This window comes from Sphaerodactylus townsendi, linkage group LG10 (genome assembly GCF_021028975.2).
Source record: "Sphaerodactylus townsendi isolate TG3544 linkage group LG10, MPM_Stown_v2.3, whole genome shotgun sequence".
NCBI lineage: Eukaryota > Metazoa > Chordata > Lepidosauria > Squamata > Sphaerodactylidae > Sphaerodactylus > Sphaerodactylus townsendi.
The window spans coordinates 21,786,814-21,805,050 of record NC_059434.1 but is presented as its reverse complement, the minus strand read 5'-3'; the positions used below and the strand labels follow the sequence as shown (position 1 = coordinate 21,805,050).

Below are 18,237 nucleotides of genomic sequence, written 5' to 3'. Positions count from 1 at the left end.
CCCAGGGACATGGGTGTCCCCATGTCCCTAGGCCGGTATGCCCCTGACTGAACTCAGTAACTAATCAGTGACCAGCAGAGTGTCTGTGGAAGGAATGTGACATGCATGTTCTGTATCCACTGGAATATCCATTTGAATATGCTGTAGGTATTTTTGCTGAATTTTTTCTTTTAACTCCACTGACTATTGAGTGAATCCCAGCCATGTCTGTGTTGAATGCATGTGTTAAAGTTTAGTAATGCAACAGAGCTGAGCATGGATTAGTCATTCCATCAACTGGAAAAACAGCAGTTAATATAATGTACCTGCAGTCCTTTTCAAATGTGACATTTGGGGGTATCTAGCCATGCCTGTGGCGAGTACATTTTACCCAAGATTTTTCTTAAGCTCTGGGTTGGGAAATTCCTGGAGATTTTGGGGTGGAGCGGGGGGGGGGGTCTTTGGAGAGGGGAGGTATAATACCAGAACCTACTTTCCAAAACAGCCATTGTTTTTCCTGGGGGAACTGATTTCTGTAGTCTAGATAACAGTTAATTCTGTGAGATTTCCAGCTCCCACCTGAAGTTTGGCAACCCTAATCCATAATGATTGTTGCAATTTTAGATTAGTTCCAACTTAGAACTTATAGGGAATTGAGCATCCATTACAGAGAAGGACACATTGTCGTTCTAACTGAAAAGCAAATCCTTGAAGAACATTGATCCTCTTTTAGCTCATTAGCATGGCTGTGGTTGGCATGCTTATTGTAATGTATAATTAGACTTCCTATTTAGAGTGGGGGAGCAAAAATATAAGCTGGATGTCTTTTATCCTCTGGGTTGTTTTTTTTCTGTGTCATAAAATACTTGAAGCTTCTGTTGTGAAGCTTTACTAGGGCACATTTAGATTTTATATTGCAGTGGCTTGAATTATTCCGTGTTGATTTATGATTTTTTTCTTTTTCTTGGTATGGTGCCACCCTGACTCAAGAACAAATGAGCTATTCTGACTTTGCTGCTTGCAAGTAAACTTCTCTATTGCGGGGCAGAACACAGTGATAATAACTGCCAAAAGCCTGCTGTGAGTGGTGGAGGGGTTTCAAATCTATAGTCTAGATCAGCGGTGGCGAACCTATGGCACGGGTGCCAGAGGTGGCACTCAGAGCCCTTTCTGTGGGCACGCGTGCACAGAGTTCATCATGTGGGGGGGCATAAAATCACCCCCCCACACACACACACACATCTAGGCTGGCCTGGGCACAATCCTTTACCTGGGAGTAAGCTCGGTTGCTGGCAATAGGCCTTGCTTCTGAGTAAACCCTCCTAGGGTTGTGATTCACCTATTCAAAGCATTCCATGCTTGCTTCACCAAGCTTACTCTTGAGTAACGCGCACCTCGGAGCCAACCGTTTTTTCTAAACTAAAACCTCAGTATTCAGGTTAAATTGCCGTGTTGGCACTTTGCGATAAATAAGTGGGTTTAGGGTTGCAATTTGGGCACTCGGTCTTGAAAAGGTTCGCCATCACTGGTCTAGATCCAGCACAGAATTCTGTTTAGCTCTTTAGTGTTTCATGCTACTACATTTCTGTCAGAATAAGAAAAAGATTTTTTAAAAAAAATTCTGGTTGCTTTATTGTCATGTTTTTAATGTAATTGTTAAGCAGTATTGTGAGTTTGTCCTAAAAATGGAAGGCAAATTTCATAGTCCCATGTGTTCTGTAGTCTGCACTTCTTTGGTGTCTTGATACATTTCCTGACTCTTTCTGCCAAATACCTATTTAGAAAGTCTTGTTTTGTTCAATTGTGTCTCACACAGATGAAAGAGCATCTCTTTACTCTCAGTATGTATTTGTGGTCTCCATATGATAGGTTCCAATAATAGGACTTTTATAATCTTCGGGAAATAATGTACATTCCTAAAATAGTGTGGCATAGTTTATGTACAGGGAAATGTGTGAGCTCAGGTTTATATTTATTTTCCAGTAGGAGGGGGATTGTTCTGGAATTGACTTGGAGGACAATAACACCTCGCCCATACCAGGCTGTTTAATGTCTCGCCACCGAAATCTTTCTGCATACTTGTACTTCTGATTACTGCCATCTAAAATAAAAAATATGCTGTTGAACTGAGAATGTGACAGAAAAATAGCAGTTCATATTATTGGGATCTATATTTTCCTTGCTAAGAAAATGATTTGGGATTTTGAGTTTGGGAAGAAAAAAAAGATACGAGCAAAGGGAGTAAATGTAAAATGATGAAGACAGTGTAGTAACCACACATTTAGGCAGCTCTTTAAAAGAATAAGGAGAATTAATGAAGAATACAGTTATGGAGCCTACTCGAGTGAGAGATTAGAAGAAAAGGATTCTTGGTGATTCACCAGGCGAGGAAGTATTTCTCTGAAGAGTTAGAGAAGAAACTGGGGAGAGCAGAAACAGTGTCAGGAAATGACAGTGGCTTTGTTTTTGAACTTTTTATAGGCATCTTGATTGTCTAATGATTGAGACAGAATTCTGGGAGTAGAATGGATCTTTGGCTTGCACTAGCAAATCTGTTCTTATGTCTTAAGGTGTGCATATCACCCTGTAGAGGGCAGTGGCACACATATCTATTGCTTTATTCTTCCCAGCGCTATGTAAAGAATGTGTTTTAGGAAGATCTCTGAAGAAAAAAACATATATATATTACTGTCTTCATGTCCAATGTAACATTACAGTAAATCGTTTCTGTAGTGGGAGTAAGCAAAAGAAATAAAGTCAAATTTTGCTAATCAACACATTTTCTGCACTGTTAACTGTGTTCAAGCATTGAAAAAAGAAAATTGTGATAGATCAGATACCATACTGCAGAGAGCAGAAATAAGTAAGGAAAAAAAATATTTTTGGCTACTGAAATTAGCTGAATTTGAAAATAAGAACATTATTCAGCATTTATGTTGCCTTACTGTGCAAAGCAAGTATAGTAAGTAGATACATAATAATTTATTTATTGGTAGCTTGTTCTTATCGGAACACAAGTATTCAGTGTTCAATCAAACTAAATTTCATATCTTTTTTTTTCTGTGATAGTAATTTACTTATGTTCTTACTTCAGCCACATTCTGAAGTATTCATTGTACTTTTCTTCATATAATTGTCTCCCTGGATATATATCCATGGATCTTTGGAAGATCAGATGAGTAACATATCCTGCAGTTCCCCTGCCACAAATAGACCACACAATGCTTTCAGGCATTAGAATGTCTTTGCTTGAGAGATGCTATCTGGGGCAATTGAGTTCACATGTCTAGGGGGACTATCTGGACCTTAAACTTCCTTATGTTGCTGTAATTATGATAAAAATATTAGTTTGTCACTTTAATTTACAATTATTTGACATTAGTTTTGAGAATACAATTACTGGTTTTATCTCTTAAATAATACTCGAGGAATTTCAGACAATTAAAATGACACCCACCCACACCCCTGACATTCTTGTTTTGAATCGATGGCTTCTTTTGGAAATGATACTTTAACCCTAGCCAAAAAGAAAGGTGGAAATAGCATTCACCCCAACCCCCAGAGGTAATAGGAAAGCCTATTTCTGCTGGAGCTACCTGTATAAATGAGATCCAGATAAGAAAATGCAGTATGTAAAGTTCTGAGAACTCCTAGATTAGAAAAAAAAAATTCTTATTTGCAACACGATGTGAGTATTGTAGCAACAATCATATGCTTCCCTCCCTTCTTCGTACCCATTGATAGTGACGATGGGAAGAATGGGTGTATCACAAAAACATTTTGGTTTTAGAATTGTGTGTCAAGCAGGCTTTGAAGTTGCTTTGGTGTTCATTGAATGGAAAAGATGAGAATTTTGCTCTTATAATCTGAAGTGTAGGAAGTTTATGGCTTGCAGGATGCCACATGTCTACCCAACTTGCAAGGACTTGGGTCATTATTGGGCCATGCGATAATGTCATATCACAACATTTACTAGACAGACTGTATTTATGGGGTGGTTTGCCGTTGCCTTCCCCAGTCATCTACACATTACCCCCCAGCAAGCTGAAACATCTATAGAAATATTTAACAAATAAATGAATTGGCTGATTTGAGAACCCTCTATGGGCTCAACTCTTGGACACTAAAACCATAGCTGGAGGTTGGTTGGACCTACCCTTCAGCTGGAATTACTTGAAACCATCACATGGAGATTAAAACCATAAAACATTCAATCTTTGCAGGATTCAATTTCTAAAAGAGATATTGAAGTTTATTTATTTGTTCCCGGCCCAAAGAGGATCCCAGTATTTCCCAACCAATAGTCAGTGTAATGATTGAATTTTCATCTCTCTATATATAAAGCTAACAGTGTTTTTGTTGATGATAGTATAACTCAGTAACTGCTGGGCCAATTCCTCTGAAAATTCCCAGCCATTATAGTCAGCCAGGTGAGAGTGTTTTTAGATGTTCACATACCTGAAATTTCACACCTGGCCCAGGTAAAACGCCTTTTTCCTGATGCTCCATGGTGAAGGACGTGCAGCTGCCTGTGTGTAACTGTCACCCTTAGAATGTTCGTGCAGCTTAGAATGTTCACTCAGATGGCCAGAAAAGAGCAGTGAAAACAGTACGTAGGCAGTAACTTGAGTGGAAGTGAAACACATACACACACATACACACGAGGGAGAGGGAGGGAGGGATGGCATGCAAGGGAAAAGAGGGAGGGAGAGGAAAGGGACGGAGGGGGAGGCATTCAAGGGAGGGGAGGCAGGGGGCCCAGCATCTTGATATGACCCACCCACCCTAGTGGAGGAAAAGGGAAGGGAAGGAGGGGGAGGGGTGGCATGCAAGGGAAGAGAAGTGAGGGAGGGAAGAGAGTGAGAGGCGACATGCAAGGGATGGGAGGGAGGGGCCAGGCACCCTAGATTCCCTGAATACTGCAGTAACAGTTAAGAAAACCAGGCACGCATTACTCAGGAGTAAGCTCGATACAGCAACCTTGACTTACTTTGCATGGCTGCATCGCGCCCCTCAGAGGGTTTCCTCAGAAACGACACCCATTGCTACCAACCAAACTTACTCCCAGGTAAAGGATCATGACCAGCCAGCCTAGATGTGTGGGAGGTGTGCCTTTCCATTCCCACCCCGCAAGCAATGCAGGCACACACATCAATGACATCGCACAGTATCAGGCTGCGTGTTTGCATGAGCACATACTGAGGGCCTCTACAATTGATTTGCTGCTACTGTTCCTTTCCCATTTCACCACAGTAAGCCACAGCAACGCGTGGCCGGGCCCTGCTAGTTTTAAAATAAGATGATCATTATAAATCTGATGAAATAAAATATAATTGAACAAATGCACCTAAAACTGGAATACCCCATAGAAATCAATCTCATATATGTAATGTATATAATTCTACTTAAGTAGCCATTAAGAAAAAAGGTTAAATTTCAGAGTTTCTTTCCTAGAACTTTGCCAAAAAAGGAGAAAGTAGATTTCACTGAATTCCACATCAGAGAATTTAAGGAGTTATAAGGATTATATAATTTATTGAATGAACGGTTATATAACTTGCATAGACAAACATGTGACTTTGCTGAACCTTCTGATTTGTGCCTTCTAAAGATGTGATATGATATTCCTCAAAGTATGCTCCAATAGACACGATTTTCACAATAGGGTTTTTGTGGGCATTAAACCAACTGTATGCCATTGTGCTTTGTGATCAGAGCTAGTTTGGCAGCAAGTTCTGCTTTTTATATCCCATTCTAACAGTGAATAATACATCTCTTCATTTTGGCCTTGCTGTTCATTAATGAAGAAAGAAGAGTAACTTTTACAAGAAAAGTGAAAAACTCTGTAAGCAAGATGCAGGCAAGCCTTGGATATCAAACATATCTATAAATACCATAGATGAATTGTATTAGCATACATTATTAGTACTACATTCCACCACACATTTGTAAACCTCTCTGGTCAAACTGCCCTTCAAATGCATGTGGTTGGAAAACCAGTCAGCAGTGAGGGAAATGAATACTGTCCATGTTACCAGGTACTTTTCTTCCTCAGTTCAATTGTAGTATGGAAAACAATCTCCTGAGGAAATCCATGGTTGGGTCTTCATACAAGTTTAAAAAAAATAGTGGCAACTGGGAAAGAAGAGGAAAGGGACTTATATAAAAAGATGGAAAAGAGGAATATTTATGTACCTGTCTTTGTTGCTAGGGATTTTGAGGGGGGGAGGGGATATATATGTCTTCTCTGGTTTGTAGTTTACTGTTGATGGCCAGTACTTATTTGCTAAACAGAGGGTTGCTGAGACTTCATTTGGTGCCTGTTATATGCCATCATTCTGTAAGCCCTATGTGTGAGGAGGCTTTAATTCATGGTGAGAGAAAAGCACTCATTTGTTTAAGGGAGCTTTCTTTATTATTTAACTGTTATGACTGCTTAAGAATTCTGTGGCAAGGATTCACTGACTGATGTTGGATTAGTCACTTCTTGCTGTACCTCAGTGTTTCTTAGTTGACCAATGTCCTACAAAAGGAATAAATGTATATTGGCAATATATTTTGTATGCATTTGACTAGTCTTGCTGTTGTTTTTTCATCTGGACACACCTGCTTGCTTTCAGTTTATTGCCTGCTGTTGTGCACTCCCACAAGATTTTCCCTCCAAAAGTTCTAACCATCGCTATGGTTTGCTTGAGCAGTCCTTTGGTCTGTTAATATTGTAATGCTGTAGCATGAATGTGGTGATTTTACCTTATTGTTTTTTTACTCTGTGTTTTTCCCACCTTTATATTTATAATAAACAGTAAAAATGTTCTTCAGCTTCTCAGCTGGATACCTCACAGTCCATCTGATAAACCACTTTGAGAGCACACAAAAATAACCCCGTTTCCTTTCATCAGAAAAAAATGGAAAGCAGGCACCAGAGGTTCTTTAAAGTAAAAACAATGGAACTTTTTATTTACGTATACCAAGAAAACTGTTTTTGGCAAAGGAACAAATATTAACAAACAAGAAGCAGGTATTGAGTGGTTACTATATATGAGAGGTTACAGTATCTCCATCAGCACTACAAGCTTGACTCAGGTCACTAGCTTAATTGTTTTCAAGATGTTACATTTAGTTGTATTTAACCATATATATAAGCACTAGTTTTGGTGATTCAATCTCAGTTGGTATTGCTATTAATTTGCAAAGACCTTCCTTTTACCCTTACGTAAATATTTTTAAACGTTTCTTAAAACATATCTTGTAGACAATCCTCTCCATAGGATACGTCTATTCCACAAGTTGCTTAACAGAGCAGGAATTCCAGCTAATCATCAGGAAGCTAATTCCTCTCATTATCTCTCTGTTCAAGATCCCACACTCTCATAAGCTTCACTGCTTAGTATCTGAATAAGGTTTTCCTCAACAACCCATGTGTTGATTTAGTGTCACTGTTTTTGTTTTCACCAGGGATGAGGTACAGTTTTCCTTTTATCTGATTCCCCAGTCCCTCAAACAGAGTAGCTTAGCCAGTTTAGAATAGAGCCCAATCAACACACACCTGTTCACAAGCTCTCCTCAAAATCTCCTCACACAGTCTTTAGAATTATGCCTTTTGCAGCCAGCCAATCATAAGCAGTCCTGACTTAAATCTTTGTGTACTGCAGTCCGCTTGCAGAAAATAAGGCTAAGGCCCTTTCCGCACGGGCCATTAACAGCGCCCTGGGGACGGCAAAAACGCCGTCCCCAGGGAGCTGTTCGCACAGGGGGCGCAGCTGCTGTGCCGCCCTTGCCCCTCCTGAGTGGCGCGAAGCCGCCGTTTTCCGACCTCGCTTCCCCAGCAAGGTTTACGGAAAATGGTGGCTTTGAGCTGCTGCCGTGCGAACGGCAGCGGCTCGAAGGCGCCCTCCCTCCCCCCTGTTAACTGTAGACCTACCATCACTGTGGCCATCCAGCATGTTGCCGAGGCCTGGGGACTCGCCCCCCTGCCCTGCGATGCCAGAGCGGTCGTGCAGGGCAGGGGGGCTTGTCCCCAGGCCTCGGCGATGCAGTGGACGGCCGCGGCGACGGTAGGTTGACCGGGCGACAGCGCTCCACAGCACCGTCTTCCCTGTTGTTTCTGGGACCGTTCGTGCGAACGGTCCCAGGGGGGTTGGATCGGCGTCATGTATGTCAACCCAACCCCAATCGTGGCCTTGCGGACCCGGCCTAAGTGTTGGTAATCATCACACCTGCTTTCAGGATGAGTGTTTATTAAGGTGACACAACCATTGCCTGTCAGACTCTCCCATAGTGCTGTCCACTTGGAACACAGCAGTTTCCTCATTTTCATGTGTGACATGTTGGAAAACATATTACCCTACATGTCACACTTGGAGTTAAGGATAGCAATATCCAACTGTAAACTTAACATATATCCAGTTTCTGGTTTTGCATTTACCATGCTCTTGCAAAATGATATTCCTGCTATGTTGTCTTCTGCCCAAATGACAATGATTTTAATGGAGTCCCCATTAATGATGGCTTTCTAGAGTGGTAATTCACACTGAACAAGTTGTCTATATTGTGATAATAACAATTATTCATTTTAGAGTGTGCAAAAATACACTTCAGAATCTCTGTCAGCACAAAAGGGAGGAAAAGCATGCCTTCATACTTTGTTTTTCTATTTTTATGGCAGACAGTACAACTGAAGTCTTCACGAACATCTATGTTACCAGTTTTGGGCCAGTTTCAGATACAGACATGGTGAGTTCTAAAAGTAAAACATTGTGTTTTTTATTGCCTGTATGTCTTGCTAAGAAAAGTTGACTGCAGGAGGAAAAGAGGAAGACCCAACACGAGATGGATTGACTCTCTAAAGGAAGCCATGGTCCTCAGTTTGCAAGATATGAACAAGACTGTCAACAATAGGATGTTTGGGAGGTCATTAATTCATCTGGTCACTATGAGTCAGAAACAGTTTGGTGGCACTTACCCACAACAGATGTCCTGCAGTTCTTCCATCATGGACCTCCAGCTGGTGTAAATGGGCTCCCAGGACTTCCCCCACCCACCTTTGTTTCTACATATCCTTAGCAAGAGTTTGCTGCAACATGTGCCTTCAATCATGCACCAGGCATTTTACTTGTGGCTTGAGACATACAGTCAATGTTTGTTTTGATTCTCCATCCAACTTCTGATCTAGAATATATTGCACATATCTTTAGTAACTGCAAGGCAACTATCTGCTAAATAGTTTCTATTAGTTTCTCCAGGCTTAATTAGGAGTAATACATGAAATCCATAATCTATATCTCAGATGGATGGATGCCCCATGCTGGGGTAAAGGATTAGATTAGGGAAGTATGTCTGTGTGAGAGTGGATGTGTGTTGTTTCCCAGATCTAAATGGGTTCCCCAGTGTAGCTGTTTGCCCTTTGTTTATATAAGTTTCCATACATGTGTTAGGGTTCAGCAACATGCTGGCAGGGGATGATGGGAACTGTAGTCCATAACATCTGGAGGGCCACGAGTTTGACACCTGTGATAGTAGAGTAGTCTGCCCAGTATTCCTAGAGGTTTGTCATTGTGTACTAAATATGGGTGAAAACTACAGAGGGGGTTGAACCTTTGAGAGTGTAGTATATGAGAATTAACCAACTCTGGCTGCTCTGGTTCCAGGCACACTGGTATATGGCCAGAGAACACATGTGGTTGTTCAGCTGTCAGGTGTTCACATCACCTGAGCTGCAAAAGGGGCTAAAAAATATGGGATGCATCTCTTCAAATGATGTTAAGCCATTGACTGTAGGACGGAGGTAACTAAAATCTCTCATGAATATCCTTAGGGTGCTTGAAGCCGAAGAGAAGAGGTATCACTTCAGTCATTTTCTTACCAGTACCCACTGCCAGCTTGTATCAGCTTACTTTCACCCATCATTGGAGGCCTCTTAAATAGAATCTCTCAACAGACAGCAGAGATCCTTAGCATTTTTTAGAAAGTCTGTGCGAAGGCACTGTGGCGGCATTTCTTCGAAATGCACGTGGAGGTATCATTATTTCATTTCCCTACAAATGGTGAGCTTTCTCTTATTGCACCAAGAGTTGCTGTCTATCAATTCAGGAGCCTAAGACACCAAAGTAACACTTATAGATTTGTTTCCAGGAGTAATTACTCCTTCAACCTTGGACAGCAAAACTCAAGCCTGACCCAGTGTCAGACTAACAGAATCCAATTACAGCAGCATGGTCTGTCAGGCACAGATGAAGACAGAAGACCCTGCAGGCAGCTTAGGACATGCCTTTTAAGTAAACTGCAGCCTGGCTGTTTTGAGGAGGTTGTCATCAATGAGTCCATAAGATTTGGAGCCACTTATACCACTTTCCTATGGGGATCAAATGGGAAAGCTAACGTTTATTTCCTACTGGATTAAAGGTTTCATTGAATATGTTGATAGGTCAGAGACATCAATATCATATGGTATGCTGGAACATTTACTGGCAATATTTAAAATTGTTAATACACATCTTGGGGTGAGGCCGTCTTTAACATTAGAAAATAAGCTTTCTCTTGGTTAACCAACGAGTAGTCTAAGCTCAAGAGCTTTACCAAGAAAGGGTAATAGATTGATAACAACTAGGTATAAGCAAATTTTGTCTCTACTGTTTTGGAAGCCTTCTGTATCCTGAGTTGTTTGTCTCCTTAACATCAACATAGGTAGAAGAAATTCTATCACTAATTGTGAAATTGGAATCTGGGCAGTTTTCTTTTTACCTGAAATGAGCAAATGCGAGTCTTTTTGTTCTAGATTTTACAGGTACACACTGGTAAAACACCACACAAAAAGTATTTTGTTAAACTGTGCATACAAGTCACAACAGGATTGTTTATTCTTTTGCAGAAGTTTAATAACGTTTTCATACTTATTGGTAACTTAGAGGAGTTTTAAGAAAACACAAATTTCAGGAACGTCTCTAAAAGTAACTTGCCATGAGCCAGACAAAAATGCAAGTTAAATGGGCAGTTAAGTTGCTGGCCTGAAACATATTAATTGAGTGACGAAAGAGCTTCATACTATAAATAAAGTAAAATCAGGAAATCAATACTTTCATAATTTATTTTAGGGTAGTGTTATTTAAGAGAATATAGTGTACATCAGAGATGTCCAACTCTGGTGCTTCAGATGTTCATGGACTACAATTCCCATCAGCCCCTCAATTCCCATCAGCCCCTGCTGATGGGATTTGTAGTCCATGAACCTCTGAAGTGCCAGAGTTGGACACCCCTGATGTACATGATCAAGAGCATCCTTATTTGCAAACGAAGACCAAATGTCTTTGTCTTTACTGCATTTCCACCTTAATTGTCCTTCATTGAACATCTTGAAGATAAACAATTCTCTAAGCATCAACAGTGTTGCCTATGCACATGAAAAACATGTTTTACCTCTTTTCTTGCTCTTTACCTCTTTCCTATCCTCTCTGTTTTATTTCCTCTATCCTCTTTTTACTGACCTCACCTTGTTTTATATTACCTTTTTATTGAATTTTAATGTATGTTTGCCATGGTTGAGGCTGAGAGCTTGTGATTGGCCCAAGGTCGCCTAGCAGGTTTCCATGGCAGAGTGAGGAATCAAACCTGAGTTTGCCAGATTTTAGTCTGACATCTATTATTATGCTATTAGTGTAGCAAAATAAATAATAATGGTAAGCAATATTGGAGATTATCAGTTTCTATAACACAAGTATCAGAGTATTGGTAGTAATATCAAAGTTATCACTGAAACTTGCTTATGCTTTGGTTAGAAAAAACACAATCATTTATCAAATAGTGTCATATCTAACAGCCAAATGACACGTGACATTGTGCAATAACATCAATATTAAGAGAGGTCCCATGGATAGGTATTGTAACCCTGAGGAGGATTTCTTTTAATTCCCATACACACACTGTGCTATTTCCATGGAAACTATCCTGGTGATTATTTTAGCTCCATTCTTTGCAAGTCTTTTTCTTTAATGGATCTAGAAGTAGGAATGATTTGATATTTGCAAATTATGTGTTTGATTTTCGAAAAAATTTCTCAAAATGCCCAGTTATTCTCAGGTTGAACACTATGCTGGATTAGATGAATGATTTGTTCACAATTTAAAATCAAGTGCATTGCAAGATGTTTTGGAGATGTGGTGACATTGAACATAATGACTAGCCTAGCTGATGCCTTTGATGCATGCTCACAGTTTTCTGACATACTTTGATTATGGATACCCCTAGGATCATTCAGTATCAACTATATTAGAGTGTGTGTCTTGCTTTTGTGCCCATGCAGTCAGTGATGTTTCTCCATTTGTGGCATTTATACTATTGGTTCATGTTTAGAATTATAAATCTATAAAGCTATTTTCCCTCATCTACCCACACTCTGGGAGCACCATTTCTGGAAGTCATTAACAGTCATACGAATTTGGCATGCAAGGGGATGGGGGAGATTTATAAAGTAAGCAGTGTAAGAACATGTATTCACACAAACATCTTGTGTTACAGTTTAGAATAATTTTGAGTATGGAGAAAAAAGCGAACTCCACTCCGCCCCCATCCCCTGCTCCCGTATTAGAGGGTGCTGTATGTATTCACCAGTGGATCTGAAATCCAAACAGAGAAATGATCACTCATGTTTAACTAAAGGCAGTCCAGTAGAGGTTACTTTCAATTGGTGAGAGTGTGGAAAATTAACTCTTTCACTTAACTCTGGCACTGTGACTCAAATCCATAGCAGAATATTGCTATTGCTCGCTTTTGGAGGCTGAAATTTGCATCAAGAGGTCCCCAACACCAGTTGTTCCCAATATAGCTCTGTACTACATCTAGTCACTAAGTTGGCAACATGTCCAGTTTTTTTAAAAAAGCCTGTTCTGATTAAGCATGCAGAAATGCCCATATTTATTAACAATATAAGTTCATTTTCATCACAGAAGGCCTATTTTCACCTGGCATGCATTAAATGATATGACATTTCAATTTGTCCACTTCTGTTCTTGTTTCTTTTTTAATTTCCCAGTCCCTGTTGAAATAGCACATTCTGATCTTAACAAGGCATTGCAAGTACAATGCTAGCCATGGAGCACATGTAAAGTTTAGCTCGAGCAAAATGATTAAAGATAGCAAATTACTCCAGTGAATAGCGGGAGTTTTCCCCATGTGATAACTCATTGACTGGGAACAGTTGGGCCAATTTTTGCACTGCATGTAGGTGTGAACCTTTTTTTTTAATCTAGAAAGCTGGCTAGAGGATGCATCTGGCAGCATTTCACACATGCTTTGCTTGGGTGTAAATGGAACCCCAAGAGAATGGAATTCTTCTTAGCATTTATGAAAATGATAGCTCTCAAGAGGGCCCTTGTGGAAATGAAAATCTGTGACTCAAAATGACAGCCAAAGCCATTAGCCGCAGGAATGTTGGCAGATAAATAGCCAGCTATATAAAAATGGTTTAAGTGCTTACTAGTGTTAGGGATTCTTATTAGCCCTAACTCATGAACTAGCTTTTTATTTTTATTTTGCTAAATGTGATGCGCACTGGTAATGTAGAATAGCCAGTTTCTAAAGCAACAGGGAAAGCCTTTTAAATGATGCATCACATACCTTTTAGTAGAAATCTTCTGAACTCATAGATAGGATTGTACACAAATTTGAAAAATTGGATATTTCCCCTGGAGAAAATGGATACTTTAGGACAGGGGTTTCCAATGTATGGCACTCCAAATGTTCATGGACTTTGATTCCCATAAGCCCCTGTCAGCATGGCCGATTGGCAGAGCTCATGGGAGTCATAGTCCATTAACATCTGGAGGGCCATAGGTTGGAGACCCCTGCTTTAGAAGGTGGGCTCTAGGGAATTATATCCTGTTGAAGTTCCTCCTCTCCCAAAGTCCTACCGTCTCCTGGCTCCAACCTCAACATCTCTAGGTATATCCTGACCCAGAGATGGCAGCCCTAGCATCCATGCTAAATATTTTTCAGGTAGGGTTGCCAGACCTCCTCTGATGGCAATGCTCAGGAAAATTTTGGCATCAAAGCCTAGGGAGGGGGAATGTCACAGACCTTTCGTATCACACCCAGTGGTCACTTGGAAGTGATGTCACAGCATCTGTGTCGCTATAGGATTACACCCACTCTCGATGATCCTTATCACATGCTTTCTGGGATGTGATTTCACAGTGTTCACATCATCATTTCCCCCCTTTTTCTCCTCCCATTGCTCCATAGATCTAGCATGGCAGATGAAGAAAAGTTTGGATTTATACCCCACCTTTCTCTCCTCTAAGGAGACACAAGGCGGCTTTCAAATATCTTTCTATTCCTCTCCCCACAACAGACACCTTGTGAAGTAGGTGAGGCTGAGAGAATGCTGAATGAACTGTGACTGGCCCAAGGTCACCCGACTGGCATCAGGTATAGGAGCAGCTCATGTGGAGTGTCCGTTGCTCATGTGGAGGAGTGGGGAATCAAACCCGGTTCTCCAGATTAGAATCCACTGCTCTTAATCACTACATCACACTGGCTCTCTGGAGGATGGAGCATGAGAGTAGACGTTTGCCTGCTGTGACTCACAACCTAGTAAGCCTACCTTCTGAAATAGTGCACTTTAATTATATCTAGATAATGTACTGAGGGCCCAAATAAGCCCTTGCACAGACACAGAGGCGTAGCAAGGAAGGAAAGTGCCCTGTACACAGGTGCGTCCTCCGCCCCGTTCCACCCTGGAATGCCACACTACACCCCCGGAACACCCCCGCCACACCCCTACAGGGGCGCCTGCCTGGCCCATCCCCCCTGTCCCCTTGAAGCTACACTTCTGCACAGACATTCCAAAAGGAATATAACATTTTTAATGAGATAAGGATGAGGCTGAATTTTAGCAAACATTTTATGCTTATAGGGAGATTACTTCAATGATGCAACAGCCTGTTTCCCCATACTCAAAACAAAGTGTACTGAAACCCCATTTTCCTTTCCCCAACAGTGCCAGTTTCCCTAGCTTATCCCTTCTCTTGTATTCTAGAATCCCAAGAGGAAGCAAGAAAGTTTTGGGGTAGCTTACTGTAAGGAAAAACAGACAGATGGGTTTGCAGTTAAACCTTCTCTTTTTCCTTCAATTGAAAATCCCCCTGTTAGGGCATTCTACCAAAAAAAAAGTGGCTGATGAAACTTCATTACACATGGCCACAGGGTAATGTCTAGTTTACCTTTCAGACACTGCTGAAAACCCCAGTTACCTCTTTTTGTTTCCAAATCCAGACTTCCTTTTAGTAGCTCCATTGCAAGTTTAGAGAAGTGCATTAGCAATAATGCTTTGTGTCAAAGGTGAAAGTCGGAAGAGATATAGCGGAGATGATTTTAAACTTCATTATGTAGAATAATGGGAACTAACAAAAGGAAGCCAAAGTGCAAGGATAAAGCAGATTGCACCTTTGGAGATTCAGCTGTCTCATAGCTGTTTTTATGAAATGTGTAAGCTCAGTGTTGTGATGAAAAGCCCTAAAGAATTACAAAAGAGGCCAGTGATGTAAATTCATTGTGGCATTAGCCGGAGAGGAAAAGCTGTGTTCACTGGGGAAAAAAAAGAAAACTACTTCCTCCCGCAAGTGAAAAACAACTGAAAAACAAGACCATAACTCTGAATTGGTAATCAACATAAACAAAAATGTTATTAATTTAAGTTGATAATTGCAGGGTCTTCTATTCAGAAAAATGTGTAGCATTTTTTCTAAATGTGGGTGAAGGAGTGATGGGTGTGAAGAGTCACTTTTTTCCAGTGACTGTTTTCTATTAAAGTTGGCCATTTAATGGGGATTCAGTGTCATTGAATTATTATTGGTTGTTAAATTAATCATAAAATCACCTTTTTCTTTTTGATCCCATGGTGACTACCAATAACCACATAGGTGGGTTGAATGCTAAGATGGGGAAAAATTCTGCTCCTGCTAAAATCTGAAATGGAAAACTGTGGTTTTTGGCTTGGAGAAACACTTCGGTGTTGAGCCCATTGATTCCCTGTGGTTTCTGGGCTGCTTAAAAAAATAAGTTGAGGACTGAAATAAATAGAATGGTGAAGTATTCTTTTCCCCTCCTGTTTCCACTCCTTGGGCATAAGATATAGCATAGACTATTGTAACTCGCTCTACACGGGCCTTCCCTTGCATTTGATTCGGAGACTAAAACTGGTTCAGCATGCAGCAGCGCGTTTGCTCACAGGCAGCGCCATTTATGATCATGTTCAGCCTGTGCTACGCCAGCTGCATTGGCTCCCAGTAGAGTTCCGAATCATTTTCAAGGTGTTGGTGTTGATCTTCAAGGCCTTACGCGGCCTGGGACCCTCGTATCTTCGAGACCGCATCACCCCATATGTCCCTGCACGGCCTCTCCGTTCGGTGGACGCCAATTTATTAGTGGTCCCTGGCCCCTCAATGATGTGGCTGGCCTCCACATGGGCCAGGGCTTTTACGGCTCTGGCCCCGGCCTGGTGGAACACCCTCCCTCCGGCTGTCAGGGCCCTGCGGGACCTCAATGAGTTCCGCGGGGCCTGTAAGACGGAGCTGTTCCGCCGGGCCTTTGGAGGGACCAGCCGCTGAAATGCCCCCCCCCCCAGTTGGCTCTTTACATCTGGGCCTGTCATCTTGGGACTTGTCCTCCTCCTCCGGGGAGAATTTTTAAAAATGGGGTTAGTCGGACGCCTCTATTATTGTTATTATCGTTGCTATCGCTGTTTTTAATGGTTTTAGTTATTCACCTATATTAATATTGTATTTATACTGTACACCGCCCAGAGCCCTTCGGGGATGGGGCGGTATAAAAGTCCAAACAATAAATAAATAAAATAAAAATAAATTGAAGCCACTTCTGGATTATTTTAGGTTGCCACTCTCTTTAAGAATTGGAAGCCACAGACCCAGAATGCAGTATCTGGGCATGTACCATCCATAGCAGTTCATTCCATGCAGAATCTCCTATACAGAGAAGGCATGCTAAAAACCTTGCCCCTTCCCTATATCCAAGGCCCACAAGGATCAACATGTAAGGCACAGCATAACCTGGAGATAGTGCCTTGCATCCCAATAAAATGAGGTCAGATTTTTTTTTAACCAGTCCCTTGTTTTATTGAAGGGATTTAAGCATGCACAATCTTGGACCCACAAGGCATCTCTGCACAATGCTTTAAATAACTGGGCAGTCACCGTGGGCAGTTGACTGAGCAGCTAATCTCTCACTCCACCCATCTGTCCAGCATGAGTCCAGATAGCTATTGTTTCATAAAACAACACTTATTTATAAAACTTCTAAGCTCCAAGAAAAGAGTGCAAATAAAGTAATTTTAGAAGGAGAACTTTAAATCTTACTAACAACCAGACCTGTCAACTCTGGGTTGGGAAATTCCTAAAGAATCAGGGGTGAAGCCTGGAAAATATGGTGTTCAGACAGGAGAAGAACCTCAGTGGTTATAAAGCCATGTAGTTGACCTTGCAAAGCAGACATTTTCTTCAGGACATCTAATCTCTGCAGTCTGGAGATGAGTTGTAGTTCTGTAGTTCTGGAAGATCTCCACACCCCACCTGGAGGTTGGCAGCCCAGCTAGCAATACAGCAGATGTGTTTTCAGCCACAATTCCAGGTAGCAGTGTTGACCTTTAAAGTGGCTTGGAACAAACATATATATGAAGAACTGCCTACTCCACTGTAAGTCATCTTTGTAGGCACCTTTGCCCACACTGATATGGAAAAATACCTAAAAGACTTAGCTGAGTGTGAAGGTCACAGATGTTTGGAACAACGGAAATGAGGCAGAGGAAAAAGAGGAACTAAAAGGAGAAAAGAGCAGGGAACTAGGCCTATGGTAGCCTGAAAAACGGGATTTTGCCCCATGCTTTTGCCACATATAGAATTAGCCAATTTCCTAATTAAAGTATTCTATGCTAGCTTAGCTAAGACCTGCATATGGAAAGTCCCCAGTGTATCTAGGGAGATGTGTTAGAAGCAGGTAGATTGTGAGCCCCGTGACCAAAGGAAGGGGCCGCTGGGACAGAGTAGGAGCCTTAATATTGAGCTGTGCTGCGACGCAGACCCCAGAGAGAGACGCCTGAGCTGCTTCTCTCTCTCCATGCTTGCATTCGTGTCTTCAATAAACTGCTTACTGCTGACCGCCTTCTTCATGAGTATTTTTGGGCAGAAAATATTCCATAACAACACTTTCTGAGTTTAGGCAGGTGGGAACCAAGGAGAGGGTCTTCTCAGTTGT

At 41.3% G+C, this 18,237-nt stretch overlaps 1 protein-coding gene across 3 annotated transcripts in view; it reads left to right on the top strand.

Moving 5' to 3' along the window:
* Window positions 1-8,644: 8,644 nt before the first annotated feature.
* GABRA2 (gamma-aminobutyric acid type A receptor subunit alpha2) overlaps window positions 8,645-18,237 on the top strand; it is a 45,738-nt gene continuing 36,145 nt past the window's right edge. For all 3 annotated transcript variants that reach the window (XM_048509602.1, XM_048509601.1, XM_048509603.1), the window contains exon 1: window positions 8,645-8,712. In XM_048509602.1, the coding sequence (XP_048365559.1) occupies window positions 8,710-8,712 (3 nt within the window). In that variant the 5' untranslated portion in view covers window positions 8,645-8,709. The remainder of the gene's footprint in view (window positions 8,713-18,237) is intronic.